At 47.0% G+C, this 16,148-nt stretch overlaps 1 protein-coding gene across 1 annotated transcript; it reads right to left on the bottom strand.

Annotated features, from left to right (window-relative positions):
- Positions 1–1,462: 1,462 nt before the first annotated feature.
- Positions 1,463–16,148, bottom strand: RCN1 (reticulocalbin 1). Its single transcript, XM_034932360.3, has 6 exons — positions 15,521–16,148; positions 9,661–9,854; positions 8,470–8,648; positions 6,394–6,454; positions 3,516–3,715; positions 1,463–2,631 (listed from the first exon to the last, which is right to left on the bottom strand). The coding sequence occupies exons 1-6, from the start codon at positions 15,778–15,780 to the stop codon at positions 2,524–2,526; spliced, it is 1,002 nt and encodes a 333-aa protein (XP_034788251.2). The 5' UTR covers positions 15,781–16,148; the 3' UTR covers positions 1,463–2,523.

The raw sequence follows: 16,148 nt of genomic DNA, 5'->3' as shown, positions 1-16,148 counted from the left end.
GTGGATGAGCAAAGAAATAAAGAGAAAACATATGAAATTTTGAGATTTGGAGCAGCAAAACTTAAAGCTAAATGGAAGAGAACTTTGGAGCCAGGAACACCTGGAGTTGATGTCTTGCCTTGCCATTTAATCATTGTGGAATCTTGGGCAAATCGCTCAAAGTTCCCATTTAGCAATTGTTAGCTATTTTAATATTTTTTACAGAATTTTTTTCCCTGAGGGATATTACCTTTGATTAAAGCCATCAGCCTCTCATTCATTCAGCAAATAATTCCTGAGCATTTATTGCTAATAGACTCTACTGTTCGCGGTCCCGGGAAACAGCAGTAAATCAGAAAACGAGACTGCTGGTCTCATGGTTTATATTCTAGCTTGGGAGAGACAAGCAATGTCCAAACAATATAATGTCAAGTGGTGTAGTAGGTTAGCTTGAATGACGGCCCCCCACCAAAAGATATATCCACCTGCTAACCCCCAGAACCTGTGAATGTGATCTTACTTGGCAAAAGGGACGATATAATTATGCACCTCAAGATGAGATCATCTTAGATAATCCAAGTGGGCTCTAAATCAAATGACAAGTGTGCTTATAAAAGACACACCAAGGGGAGACACAGAGAAAGGAGAGGAAGGCCTTGTGAAGACAGAGGCAGAGATGACGCAGTGGAGTGATGTAGCCACAAGCTAAGGAACTCCAAGGAGTCACCAGAAGCTGGAAGAAGCAAGGAGGCATTTTCCCTAGTGCCTTCAGAGGCAGAGCAGCCCTGCTGACACCTTGACTTCAGACCCTGGCCTCCAGAACCGTGTAAGTTTCTGTCACTGTAAATCCCCCACTTTGTGGCAATTTGGACAGAAGGCATGGAAATGAATATAAATAGTATTGCATGCCAAGAAGAAAATAAAATGGGGATGTGAAACCGAGATTCGAGTTGGGATTACTTTAAATAGTGGGGTCTGGAAAGCCCCCCTGAGGAAGTACCATGTGTTACCCGAGGGTGTGAGAGATGGGTATTCTGAATGTGAGGGGGCAGCAAGTGCAAAGGGCCCAAGCTGGGAATGACCTTGGTGTGTCTGAGGACTAGAAAGTCTCTGGGGCCAGACTATAGGCGGTATGAAAGGGACAGTGGTAAGGAGATGATGCTACTGCTGGTAGGGGCCAGATCCCATAGGCCTCCTCCTACAGCGCCTCATAGGCCCCGGGAAGAAGTCCAGATTTTTCAGGTGCAACCTTTTTCAGGAAGATTTTATAGTTAAAATGACCTAGAAAAGTAAAGGCATTAAGTATATACATTTATTAAATTAGTAAATATGAGTCTATTCTGAACATTCTAGTAATTGGATGAAAAAAAACCCAGAACCTTTATAATGTTATTCATGGGATCCAACCCCACTGTTTTATGCTATATGAATAATGTCACAAATAGCATCTGTGAAGTCAAACACCACAGGACACAGTAGAAAATCCTTAGGGGGATCCTTTATTTCATTCACTTCCTCCTTACAAGGTGAAATTTCAATCTGTACAGGTTGTGTCTGCCAGTTCAGTCCACAGCTCAGAGTATCACCTTGTCCTCATTCCATGGGATAAGCTGTTGCTGGGGGACAGGTCTGAGGGTCGTGGATTCACTGGACTGGATGGGACATGATCCAGAACTCCACTTCCTTTTGGCTTCCCAAGGATCCCACCACCTCATTCTAATCAGTGATCATTGAGGAAATGCATTGTATTCCTATTCACTATTTCAAAGATCAGGCCTACCTCATTGGCATATTAAGAAAGTTTTCTCAAGTATATTTAGTGTTTATCATTTTACTATAGTTCTTCAAATGTCTGACATTCATCTTTTCCCTACCTCTAAATTCCTTTCTTTTTCACATTATCTTTCTTGATTGCTTTTTAATAGAAAAACAAACAAAGACATGGATTTACTGTGCATATTAGCAGATCCATACTGGAAAATGCATGGAGGTTTCATATACACCACTTACAGTAAGTAATAACTCAGAGTATAAAGTCGAAAAGAAAGAATCTGAAATATTAGACTTGTTCTGAAATAAGCTTACCTAGGATGATACCACTTTCGCTTAATCAGAATTTCCCCTTTCCAACTATTTAACAGTGGCAAATATAAAAAATCTGGTAGTTAAAATACACAGCAGTCACTTCATATTACTGCCTCCCTCAACCCACTCACCTTCTGAAGAACAGGGCTTTTTCAAGTTTTGTTCCCCTTTAAGTTTTAATAGAAAAAAAAAAGTTTTAAGTCATGTTGTACCAATATATCCCCAGAAAGAATTGCAATTTACCAAGGTTTTCACGTGTTTTGAGAGAAATCTTACTGAAAGACTAGTGATGTCCATTTTCCAGTAAATACTGAGCGAAAAACAATTTTTATACCCCAATCTGAGGTATAAACTTGCTTTTTGTGGGATCACAAATGCTGTAAATTAGACAATTGTAGCAACAATCCAAGACAATAACAGAATGCCTATGACAGTCTGCCATATTCTGGTGAGTGTCTATCAAAGCTCATCATGATTTTTTGTGAGATCTTCCCCGTAATTGGTAGCTTGGCTTCCAACAAACATGTTCCAGTTCTCCAATATTTCCTCTTTAGTTAGCTTCTCATCCTATAGAAGAGATCAAAGAGCACTGTCATGGAAGCTCTGGTAACTGTACTAGTTCCGTATGATGTTCACGTCATTTCACTGATGTGCAACATTTAAAATACTATATTTAGTAATCCAGAAGCTACTGGGCACCTCCTTCATCTACCATGACTGCACTGCAAAACTCCAAATCGGAACAGCCTCTTGCTATAAAAACCGTGCTAACGTGTCAGGGAAGTCCCCGAGTAATTCAGAAGCTAGAATCCATTTGTGTCCACAAGCAGTGTTGGTCTTCCCAAAATAGGCCCTCAAGAATGCCACTTTCCTCTTATGACCTCGCTGCCTAAACTGACTGTTGGCATAACCTGAGAATTTGGGGGCAATCAGCAAAGTGGGGAATAGGCAGGACATTTTTCTAAATGTATTGATTTGTTTATTTGGATGTTTATCAATAGATACCGAAGTACTAGGCATTAAAGCCAGAAACCTGAGCTTGCCTGAGGATGTCTGGGCTTTAATGGGATGGGCTTCCTTGTTCCTGACACCTCACAGATGTTTGGTAAGTATTTGGTGACAACGAATGGATAAATAAGCTGATCCTAGGGCAACACGGGGTATACGTCTTAAATCGTGTCCTGCCCACAAAGTTCTGCAGTCTTAGGAAATGTGACTTAATGTAAGTCTGTGGCTCATAGCTGACTTTCCAGGAAAGTTGGGGCCTAATAATTTTACTGTGGGTTATCACGGTATTAGCTCAAGTTTACAGGTCTCCACTGTAGGACAAGAAGGAAAAGTCAATAAAGACATGGCCACATGGGTCAATGCTATCGCCGAAAAAGCAAACAAAACCGATCTTATGTAAACTGTCTCCCTTCAATCAGTGATTCCAGAAGAATGGGAAATACCTTGTTTTTGTCTGACTCATATACCAGATGCCTGGCCTCAGCCTGTGCATGATCATAATCTTGAGGGAGGATCCAGTGGCGAATCTCATCTTTGTCTAACTTCCCGTCCTTGTTCAGATCCCGGAATTCGTTAAACTGCTCCCGTTCTGATAAAACCCAGTCTGGCTCAGGGCCATTCTCCTCATGGGAAAACATATCCGCTAGAAGGGAAGGTTATTGTTGGTTACAAAGGAAAGTGGGAAGGTAAACCTCCCCCCGCCAGCATAAAAAAAACTTGACCTCCTGAGCTTTAGGAAAGGCGACAACCAATCCAGAGACCTAACTCAAACAGCTGGTAGGTAGTTTCTTGGGGATAATGATGCAGTAATTTATTCATGATGAAGGCCATGTGATGGAGTAGAAAGAACTGAGTTTAGAAGCCAAAAGATAAATCCCGGCTTTTGACTTAGTTCAGTGACTGAGCCTGAAGTTTCCTTGTCTGTAAAATGGAGATGATAATTTATAAATCATGGGGCTATTATGATCAAATGTGCCATTTTGATGTAAAAGCCCTCTACAACCCAAACTGGCACTACATAAGCGAAAACTAATAATAATGACTAACATTGAACACTATGGTCCAGATACGGTATAAAGTGTTCTACACACAGTTTTCATTTGATTTTCACACCACAACCTTACAAAGTGAGTGCTGTTATAATTCCCATTTTACAGATGAAAACAATGAGGTAAAGTCTTACCCAATGACCCACAGCTCATATGAGCTGGAGGCTGCACAGGAACATGGCCACTCTGCTTTCAACCCAGAGTCTTAGCCACTGTGTTTAGTACTATTGTTTATATCATTTCCAAAGGGCTTTCACTTGTCATTATATTTCATCCTTATAACAATTCTACAAGATGGGTCATTATCACCATTGTACAAAATGGCAAGGAAAAGAAAAAGGAAACATTTTTGCATTGTGTGTGTGTGTCAGCAGCTCTCGGAAAAGAGAGATAGCCAGCAGGCAGTTTCTCTGTCATGGAAACAGAGCTTGGAAATGTCAGGTGGTGAATGAAGCAGGTAGTAAGTGAAGGAAAAAAAAAGACAAGACCCTTGACTACAAGGTAGACCCCTAACTGACATGTCTACATTGTTTTTGAGAAAGAGCTGTAATATGTATTAGCTAATTCGAGCTTCATCGAATCCTGTAAAAATGGGCTCGCTTTTTTTTCCCCCATTTTACAGATGAGGAAGCTGAGGTTTGAAGCCATTACGTGATTACCCCAGGGTCACAAAGCTAATCGGTGGAGAAGGTAGGGCTCCTAATTCCAGTGCTCTTCCTACTACCACCCCCCACCACACACTTTCCACTTGGTGCCGCTTGAAGAGAAGCCTCCCCGAGAAGTGAAATGACGAGTCAATACATTGGGTTTCCTCTGCCTGTGAGTCACTAGGTATTCGATTTTCAAGCGCAACGCCTCCACCTCCCTCTCCCTGTTCACTGTAAAGAATGGGATGCTTCTTTTAGGCAAAGCCACTCAAAGAGTTCTGCCCCTGACTTTGCACCATTTCACTGCACAGTTCCGGAGGGCTGGGCAGAGCGCACACTTTCAATCAAAAGCACTACATTGTTTGTTTTAATCATGCAGTCTTTGCTGTCAGTCTCATTTCATCCCCAGTGCCACGGTAAGAGGTCTGCGCCTCCGAACGTGACCCTTGCACGTGGACCCAGCAAGAGGAAGGCTCAACTGCTTGCTCTGATGAGGGAGCTGTCAGCATACGTTATTCTATCAGGGTAGTGCCACCAAGATCACTTTAATTACTGTGGCGAGAGCTACCTTGTCTGTTACCAATGACACACAAGGAACAGTGTTTGGCTCATGATCAAACATAATTTCTAATGATTAGAGGAAAGTCTGCTCTTCATTGCTGAAGGTACTTGTTCTCGTGTCTGGGATGGCAAAGTAATACAACCACAAAACCAGAGACGGCAACTCAGGCTCTGAGTTTTACATTTAAAGGTAATTAATGGCTTTGATTAAAAATCTGTACAAAAATTATACATATTTCATTTCTCTTTTCATAGGTCAACACCTAAATCAAATGATTTTCCAGCTTTTACTTTATTGAGACTTGGGAAAAGAGCTGCCATGAGAAGGGAGCCTGCAGCTGGAGCCATGTGCCATAGCAGGTGGTGAGGATCAAATGGAATTGTCCTTGTTGCCTGCTCTAGTCCTTTCTAGCAGGGGTTGGGCTGTGGGGGATTTGGGGCTACCAGGAAGGGCTCTAACCAGCAATGGTGGGTTCAGACCCAAATACATTAATTTGACACTATAGGACTGCCATCCAAAGGATGGGAAACGAGGGGCACAAAATGAGCATATTATTGGGCAATTGTGCACTCTGTAAAGCATTTATCTTTCTAAGAAGAATGCCTTTCTGCAAAGTGCTCAGACACATAAACAGTTCTGTTAACCACAGCTGCATCTACTCAGAGTTTCTAGGCCCCATCGACCCAGTCCAGTTTTAGAGTCTTTGCCCTGACACTGTCTCCTCTATCTTCACTGTAAATCTATGGGATCTCCAATGTCCTTTTGCAAAGGTAAAACTAGGCAGTGTGATAAAGGGCACCTCTCAGAGTCATGGGGCCAACTGTTGGCCAGCCTTGTGTAGGGCCAGCCTTTTCATCTCTTCTCCACTGAATGAGGCCTAATAATACTTCCCTGATACTACACCACTAGGGCTGATGGGACAAGCAGGCTGGAAGCTTCCAGGAGTGACTTACAGACTTGCAGCTGTTGCTAAAAGAGACGTCTGGGGAAAGTAGCCAGACGTGTGGGTGGGGTCATGTGGCCCAGTCAGGACAGCTGAGCAAGACTCTAGGTCAGTACTCACCAATATACTCATCCTGATCCACAAACCCATCCCCGTTCTTGTCGATGTCCTCCAGGGTTTCCTAGGAAGCAAAAGGTAAAACAGAATGCAAGATGGCCATGTGCTCTAAGAAGTCTGAGAATTCTATTGTCCTCCTTTGTCCAGCTTTTATGGCTGAATGCTTGGTGACTTCTGGCTCATCTCCTTACTTCCCTGGGAACTAGTTTTTTATCTGTAAAAAACAGGCAATAGTTTCTGTTCCTAATCCCCCACCCCAATTTCCAGAGCAGAATGCTTTCTTCAAAGCAAGATGTACCTGTAACCCCAGAGGTGCTCTGACGGTATCGGGAGGCCCTGCCAGGCCAACCAACTCCACCATCCAACCAAAACACCCACTGGGGAACATGCGAGAAACCCAGTGTGAGAACCACTGGATTAGATGACCACAAGAATAGACTCTAGTGCTAACAGGACTATGAATACTGAGTTGGTGTCAGAGAAATGTGAAACAGTGGGCAACTAAAAAATAAAAGTATATCTGACTTTTTAATGTATTGTGCTCTGTATTTAGTATACTTGACCTCTTATTTAGTTTTTGATTGGGTCAATAATTAAATGAGTTTACTGTTCATTGGCACAGCAACTCAGAGGCATCCTGGGTCAAACCAAAGAGCCAACCTGAGAGCAGAGAGCCACTCCCAAAGGCTCGTAGTCTACTCTGGATCATTCACCACCTGCACTGTCCTCTGCCACATTAGCTAACACTACACGAAGGTTGAGTGGTAAAGAGAAATGATTCTTGGAGCCACTGCCCAGTCCTTACAGTCATGGCAGTCAGGAGGATGAAGCATGAGTGGACCCTTCCACCACCTGGATAACTAAAACCATCCACAGCTCGTGTAAACAAAAGCTCTAGCCATCTGTTTCCCAGGATTGAAACAGTTGGAACTGGGTTGGTGCATCTGCCCAGGAAAACAGGTGATGGCATTTATTTAATTGTCATGGAAAATGAAGACATTTGGGACCCAACAAGACACTACGGAAAGCAACTACATTCTGAGGCCTTACAAGCATAGTCATTCCTCAAAGCCTAGGGCCTGATCCACCCACCCTCCAAAGACCCACCCCCTAAGGGTACCATCTCTTCCAGCCATAATTTTTACTTTACATTTCCATACAGTTTTAACAATCCAATTCATTCCATTTCTGAGTCTTTTTCCAAGTCCCTTAAAATTGAAAAATGGGGCAGAGACTAGCTAGTTGCTCACTTAAGCCATTTGCTCTTTCTTTTTTTTTTTTTTTTTTGAGGAGGAGTCTCACCCTGTCGCCCAGGCTGGAGTGCAATGGCACGATCTCGGCTCACTGCAACCTCCGCCTCCTGGGTTTAAGCGATTCTCCTGCCTCAGCCTCCCGAGTAGCTGGGATTACAGGCACATGCCACCATGTGTGGCTAATTTTTTTTGTACCTTTAGTAGAGACAGCATTTCAACATATTGGCCAGGCTGGTTTCAAACTGCTGACCTCATGATCCGCCTGCCTCGGCCTCCCAAAGTGCTGGGATTACAGGCATGAGCCACTGTGCCTGGCCCCCATTTACTCTTTCTAGGCACGTATCTAAACTGTATTTCCCAGCCTCTTCATATCTAGGAGGGACCAGTGAAACATATGTGAAGGGGATGTGTCATTCCCTGGCTGGAAGAGTAAACAAAGACTGTATCTTCTCATTCCCTCTCTTTTCCTTTGTCAGCCAGCTGGGTGTTGCCAGGATGACTTTGAAGCTACAAGATGGCAGAGCACAAGCAGGAGTGCTTAGAGGAGAACTGGGTACCCAACTGTGCTCAGAGAACAGCCCAGGAGGTCCATCTGGCTGGAACAAGCTTTGCTAGTGTTAAATGGCTACAACTGGGGGCTATTTGTTACAGCAGCCAGCCTGACTTGACTAATTTTCTGGGTGGACAGGTATTCCAACAAACTCTACTTCAGAGTCCTTCTCCAATTCCCTTCAGGCTGAAAAGTTTTCTCTCTTTGGAAGAGACAAGATTTGGAGGCAGTTTTCTCCCCGGTCTCTTCCCAGCCCAGACTCTTCACTTATCTTACCAAAACCACAATTTCCTTCATATGTTCAAACTCTTCAGGATGCAGAAAGGCAGTGAACTCCTCCCGAGTAGCTGTCAGGTCACCATTGAGGTCTGCAGCTTTGAATCTTCTCTCATCACGTGGCAGCATCTTTTTAAAGGTGTGATGATCTGAAGAATCATGAAACTCTGCAGGGTTTCCTGCAGGATGTACGTATGCAGAAATGTTTTTAAACTGTGCGGTCAAGAAAGGCGTTTCCTCCCAGATCACTCATCCTGCATGCTCAAATGGTACATACAGGGAAAAAAGGTCCCGACCTACTGAGTTCTTTAAAACATTTTATGTCAGAATGCCTCTAATATCAGTCCCTTCAAGCCACCCCATAATCTAGGCCTCATGGCATATTAGGGGAATTACTGCAAGTGGTTAAGAGCGCAGGCTTTAGACTATATTACTGCCATACTTCTCTTTGCAGAACTCTACTTTCATCATCTCATTCTTAGATCTGGAACATACAGAGGCTCTTTGGTACCCAAAACATCTTGTCTCAACGCCGTGCCTGGCTTTCAAGATCTCCCCGATTCTGGCCGCGTGCGTGCATCTTTGGTTCTCCTTGGGCCTGTTTCTTTGCCAACCTCACCATGCACCCAGCAGGTCTGCACCCCGTGCCTCTGTAATCTCACTTCTCCTTCCTTCTCCCGATCTTGTTTGTCTTGGATCTAAACCCTTCCCATTACTGCATGCATTGCTGCATCTTTGCCCCTCCAGTTGACCCACCTTCTCCAAATATAAATCCATTCTCCAAGGCTCCAGTTTCCAAACCACCCACACCAGGAAGCCTTCCCTGACTGCTCCGGCCCACTCAATCCTTGCTATCCAGAATTAGGCAGCATTTTGAAAATGTACCACAGACACACTTCCTTTCTGCTTTCTTCTCCGTGTGTGCATCTGAGACGAAGTTGAGATGGGGTCTCAATCTAAGGGATTTTTTTTATTAGCCCTCACAGCCCTTCCCTCCCACCTGTAACTTCACTCAGTGTAAGCAACTCAGTACATTCTGAGTTTGCAGAGGAGGGTGTTATACAAGCAGGTTCTACTTAGGAGGCTGTGACATCTCCCTGAAGGGAGTGGATATGATAAGAGAAGAGAGAGTCTACAAAAAGCTTGTGACCTGGGCCCCCGCTGTGTCATCGCTCCTGCAGCACCTCTTACCTAGGTAGTAACCATAGGTGGCTTGTTTGTATTCTTCCCAGGAAATTTTATCATCCTTGTCCCTATCATAATCCTTCCAGACTTTGGCGACATTATCAAAGATGTATCTTTTCTGCACCCGTTTGATCCAGGTTTTCAGCTCCTCAGTAGTGACAAAGCCATCCCCATCATTGTCGATTCGATCAACAATCTTCCTGCAGTACAAAAAAAAAAAAAAAAAAAAAGAAACCCACACACAGGCACAAGGCTGTTATATTATCAAGGCTTGTGTGATGCTGGTCCAGCAAAAGATCAAACACCTGCACAATCCAAAATGCACATACAACTACAACAGAATCAATGATCCAAGGAGGCTGGAAGGAATCTTCAAGTTTATCCTTCCAAGGTTGATGTGCTTTCCCCCAACCAGTGCTGATGGCAGACACTGCTAATGGATCATGCCCCTCTGTCCTGATAAACCTAGAGGTGCTCTCAGAATTCTCAGCACTGTGCTCTGGTGATGGCCATTATCAACGGATCAGAGCTGATCTGTAAGATGAAACCTATTAATCTTCCCTGCTGTAGTCCAGCACCCTCATTTTGGAGTAATGGAAACTGGGGCCCAGAGAAATGGAATAACTTCTAAGATTACACAGCCAGTATTTGGTAAAACTGGGGTGAGAACCCATGTCTTCTGGCTTAGGTCCAATGCAAAAAGTGGAAACTGTATGTAAATCAAAAGATAAGTGAGTTTTTTTTTTTTTAAATCCCACCACCATGGATACAAAGACTTGAAACGTAAAGCAGGAAGACACCAGATGGTGGACACAGCACAAATGTCAGGGCTGAAGGAGCCTTGACATCACAGAATCTATTCACAAAACTTGACCAGCTGATCCACTCTAGGAACCTTAAACCCTCTGCTCTTAGGGTAAAGACTCCTATACCAGCTCCACAGCTGGCCTAGGTTTCACAAATTTCCCACTGAACTCCACCGAGTTACCCTAAATGCTAGCCCAGAGCAAACTTCAGGCTGGGTACCCACTTTTGTCATCTCTAGACCAGATGGTCCCAAACCAGGACAGCATCCCAGTAGGGAACTTCAAAAACACCCCCAAGCTATTCCCAGTGTTTAAAAAAGTTTCACCCTTGTAGTCCATTTATCTGGGAGGAGGTCATACAGGCTAACTCTAGATTTATTTCTTTGTTTTGGGCTGGAATTCTAACAGCTTCAGTGGTAAAACTTTCTTGTCAACAGACATTCTGAGTGGCAATTAATCTTTAATTAATAAAAAATGGGAAACAAATTCATCAGTAGTTTGATAGTTTGATAGAGAAAATCTCCTATAACTTTTTTTTAGGTGGGGGAGGGTGTACACGAGAAGGGGTGGAGTGAATAATCAATGTCTCCCCCTCCTACCTGAACCCAAGAACCCAAGCTCCTCTTTCTCAGGAAGGTGTAAACATCACCAACAGCTTGAAAGTACCCTTTCATTTGCAAGTTTAACAGGTCTCAATCCTAAAAGATAGGCTGGATCTGTGATCCCAGTGCTTCAGGAGGCTGAGGTGGGAGGACTGAGGTAGGAGGCCAACAGTTTGAGAGCAGCCTGGGCAACATAGTGAGATCCTGACTCTACAAAAAATTTAAAAATTAGCCAGGAATGGCCGGGCATGGTGGCTCATGCCTGTGGTCCCAGAACTTTGGGAGGCTGAGGCAGGTGGATCATGAGATCAGGAGATCCAGACAATCCTGGCTAACACGGTGAAACCCCGTCTCTACTAAAAATACAAAAAAATTAGCCAGGTGTGGTGGCGGGTGCCTGTAGTCCCAGCTACTTGGGAGGCTGAAGCAGGAGAATGGCGTGAACCTGGGAAGCTGAGCTTGCAGTGAGCCGAGATCATGCCACTGCACTCCAGCCTGGGCGACAGGGCGAGACTCCGTCTCAAAATAAAAAAATTAGCCAGGAATGGTGATGCATGCCTGTAGCTCCAGCTACTCAGGAGGCTGAGGTGGGAGGATTGCCTGAGCCCAGGAGGTCGAGGCTGCAGTGTGAGCTATGACTGTACCACTGTAAACGAGCCTGGGCAACTAAAACATGAAACTTCAAGTGTCTTCAGGCTTCTTCCCCCAGGAAATCATAGCCAGACACAGCAGAATTCTTTTAACGTTGTGCAGTGTTGAGCCCAGTTATGTGCCAAGCACTGCTCTGATCCTGGGGACACAGTGGAGACAGGCCAATGGGTTACACAACGCCAACTGGGAAACATAATCTCAGGGTAACGACATCAGACTCTACAATCCTCTTTTGTGGAAAGGACAGCATCTAATCTATGCCAAATAAACATCTAGGACATAGCTCAGCCTGACAAATATTAGGGACTCAATAAATATTTGTTGTAAGAATAAATAAGATCTTAACCTTCTCTTTAACAATGTCAAGTGAGATCCTGGGAAAGGCAGCTAGGATGGAGATGAAGCCCAGCACTTTCATCAGAACACCTGGATCCCCGTCCTGCCTCTGGTCCCCATTATCTGCGTGATCTTGGGCAAGTGTCTCGACTCTCTGAGTTTCCCCATCTGTAAACTGAACACCTACTTCACAAGGAATGTTGTGAGGAATAAAGGAGAGAATGCATGCTTTTCCTCACTAAAGACAATAATCTAGATCAGTGGCTGATGGTAGCTGCTACACAGTAGCCATTCGGATGTTTGTTGCACGAATAAATGAATGAAGTTAAGGTGTTGATGCAAGGAGCAAACCCAGACCAACTCCATCATCATTTGTTCTCAACATCAACAGGTAACAGAATGAGCAAAACCTTTTGATGGGACCTATGGCCACTTGGAGGTACCCTGCTAGCCACCAAATAGGGCTGGCCGACTCTGCTGCAGACGATGACTGACACATGGGAATAAAGGTGTCAAGAGAAGCCAGATATGGGGGTCTGTATGTGAAACCATTCAAACTTTAAACGTGGGCAAGTAATTTACACTGTGTGGCATATTTATGAATGCATGCAGCCTACGGGTTCCCACTTTGCAACCTCTGGTCAAGGTGTCTTTAGGGGCCTTAGAGCTGTCACATTTTCAGGATTGACAGGTGCTGGTGACAAAGTTGCCTAGATCCAGCCACACTCATTCCTTCTCAGCCCAATCTTGGAGGCGACCACTGAAACAGAAGCTTTGGACAGAGGGGCAGCTTCTCACACTCAGCCCCATCCCAAACAGGACCCATAATTTCCAGCACCTCCTACCCCGCCTCTACCCCACATTTAACCTACAAGTGAATGGTGCATCCATCACCCATCTGGTGGCTAAGGCCAGAGACCCGGATGTCCCCTTGATTCCTACCTCTCTCTTCTCCCCCTCATTGAGTCAAGAGCAAGAGCTGCCAGTTCTGCCTCCCACTGGTGTCTAGATTCATCCCCTCCTGGAATCCGGAGAGACAAAGCCCCTTTGGCATTCACCTCCTCTCCCTGCCAGTGGTCTAGTCTGTGCCTTGATTATGTTCTCTGTGTACTGCCCTCCTGCCAGCCTGACTTTCCCAATGAGTTTTGGGGATTATGACATTTTGACAACGTACAGGATAACATCTCATGTCCATCTCACCAAGGTCCTTCCTGCTCTGCCCTTGGTTTCCCCTCCATTCTCACCTCTCACTTCCCTTCCCTGCCCCTTTGCAGACTCACCACCCTTCATGCCCCAGAACGCTTTTCAAACCCTTTAGAAATGGCTGTTTTCTCTTCAGGAAGGCCTTCCCTGCTGTACACCTGGCAACCTCCAAGTCATCCTACAAACTCTGATCAGGTGACAGCCCCAATCCCCTCTTTCTAACCTGCAGCCTTGGCGGCTCCTTCTCCTGAATATGCTCACAGTAGGTTTTATGGCCATCATTGCAGCAATTGTGCATAATGGCTAGTTTGTCCGTGCTTCTCTCCTCCACATTTGCTTACAAGCACTTCGACGCCCAGAGCATAAGGTTTCATCTTTGTACCTGCCGGTTATCTAAACTGGGGCCCGGTACACAGTAGCCATTCAAATGTTTGTTGCAGGAATAAATGAATGAAGTCAAGGTGTTGATACAAGGATCAAATCCAGACCAACTTCACCGTCACTTTTTCTCACTACTAGGCTGAACTGTCATGATGAAGGCATTAACTGGAAGCTGTAGGACCACACCTTATAAAGTTTTCCAAATCCCAAAACCTCTCCCTGCCTCCTCTCCAGTGACAATGTGGCTGCCACTCAGGGCTCCAGGATAAATCAGTCTCCAAGTGCCTCAAAGCAATACAATAGACTGAACTCATCAATGGCCCCCATTGTTAAGTCCTAACCGAGAAGAGAAAGTACTCTGCAAGATAAAAGGTAATTGTTTGGAGGTGACTTTGAAGTTCAAAGGTCTTTTTATCAGAGCAGGCAAATGGTGCATCTACACAATAGGTATAATTTATCCTCATATTCCAATGAAACACTTTGGCCTTTGGAGGCCCCCAGGAGCACAGGGATGGCTGTGTTCTCTTTCATGTGGCAGAACATGAAGATCCTCCACCCCCAGGAATCAGGTTCAGGGAGATCTGAGACCTGGTGCCCAGTAGGCAGGACTGCTGGTTTCTTCCCCAGCCCTGCCTCCATCTGGGACCAGGCTGCCTGCTGGGTCCTCTGTGCAAGGACCACCAGATACCTCCGCACAATGCCCAAGTGTCTCCTCAGGGGGACCCGGGGAGGGTGTACTAAAATACGCCGAAGTTTTGTTTCCCGGGTTTGGTTCCTGACTCAACTGCCTTTAACAGCCCAAGTCAAAGTCCTCCACCACCAAGAGAACCCTCCAGCTTTTTGCCCCCCAAACAAATCAGTTGCCAAAGAACTGAGTGCTTCTGCAGACATCTGCTGCCAACAGAAACGTTTCAGGCGACCCGTTTCCATTCCTGCTCCCTCGTGTTTCCAATCGGAAACTGCGTGTCCCTTTTCAACCGGATTTTTGTATCCCTACACTAGATTTTATTTTATTTTTATTTTTATTATTTTTGAGATGGAGTCTCACTCTAGCCCCGGCTGGAGTGCAGTGGCGCAATCTCGGCTCACTGCTACCTCCGCCTCCCGGGTTCAAGCGATTCCCCTGCCTCAGCCTCCCAAGTAGCTGGGATTACAGGCGTGTGCCACGACGCCCGGCTAATTTTTGTATTTTTAGTAGAGACGGGATTTCGCCGTTTGGTCAGGCTGGTCTCGAACTCCTGACCTCAGGTGATCTCCCCACCCGCCCCCCCGCCTCGGCCTCCCAAAGTGCTGGGATTACAGGCGTGAGTCACCGCGCCCAGTCTCCTTACGATAGATTTACAGGGCGATTAGGCAAAAGGCAAGACCACTGCGGCCGAGACCAGGAAGCAAGCCTGTCGCTCGCCTGCCCCTTCATCTTTTATCCATTTATGTTCATCCCTGAGATTTTCTTAGCGAGTGTCTCAAGCCCTTCTCCCCGGGAGTGGGGGATCAGAGAGAAACTGCGAGAGAGTGGGGAGGAACTCATGTCACTAACAGGCCACTGTGGACAAACTCTTCTTTTGTGCACTCTCCCCTCCCTTCTGATGCAACCTGGGGGAGGGGGCGGGCCCTCGCCGTCCTGGCTCCCGCGGCCGCTGCCACGTTCTCGCCTCCCCGCGAGAAACCACCCCGGCCGGGGCGCGGCGGCGGCGATCTCCAAGCTGGGGTCCCGGGGCCCTCCAGCAAGTTAGCCTGAGCCCCAGCGCCGAGTTGGGCAGGCCCCCATCCTCGAGGCCGCGCGCGCGATTTCGCTTTCGCTTTGGCGGTGGTATCCCGCGTGGCTCCCGCCCAGGCGGCCCTCGGACACCTGCGCCGCCCCCCACGGGGCCCTGGCCGCGGCCTCACCCTAGCCTCTCCTTGCTCTCGTCCGGGGTGAGCTGGTCGAAGGTCTTGGAGTCCTCCTTGCCCAGGAAGGCCTCGTGGTCGTACTGGAAGCTCTGGTTGTCCTCAGGGGGCCGCTCGCCCAGCTCCGAGTCGGGCCGCACCACGCGCTCTTTGCGCACCGTGGGCTTGGCCCGCAGAACCCGCGGCGCCAGCGCCAGCACCAGCGCCAGCAGCAGCCCCAGGGCTAACCCCAGGCGGCGGCCGCGGCCACCGCGCGCCATCGTCCCGAGGAGAGGGCGGCCGGGAGGGAGACGCTGAGCGAGCGACAACAGCGGCAGCTCGGGAATGGGGGCTTGGAGCGCGGCGGCAGCGACAGGGTTGGGGCCGGCGCGGAGGAGGGGACTGGCCAGTCCCTCCGCCAGTGCCCGCCCCGAGCCGGAGCAGAGGGGCGCGCCGGGGCCTCGGGCTGGGAAGCTGCGGGCGGCCCCGCTCGCGCGCCCATTGGTCGCTGAGCTGCCGGGGGAAGCCGGGGCCGCGGAGCCACGTCGCCAGCTGGGGTGGTGGGCGCGGGGCTCGTGTTTCGCCTCGGCCCCTCCCCGCGATCTTGTTGCTAGGGGCGGGCCCGGGCGAACTGGGCTAGGGACTGGAG

Source organism: Pan paniscus, chromosome 9, assembly GCF_029289425.2.
Source record: "Pan paniscus chromosome 9, NHGRI_mPanPan1-v2.0_pri, whole genome shotgun sequence".
Taxonomy (NCBI): Eukaryota; Metazoa; Chordata; class Mammalia; order Primates; family Hominidae; genus Pan; species Pan paniscus.
This window is presented reverse-complemented; position numbering and strand designations above follow the sequence as displayed.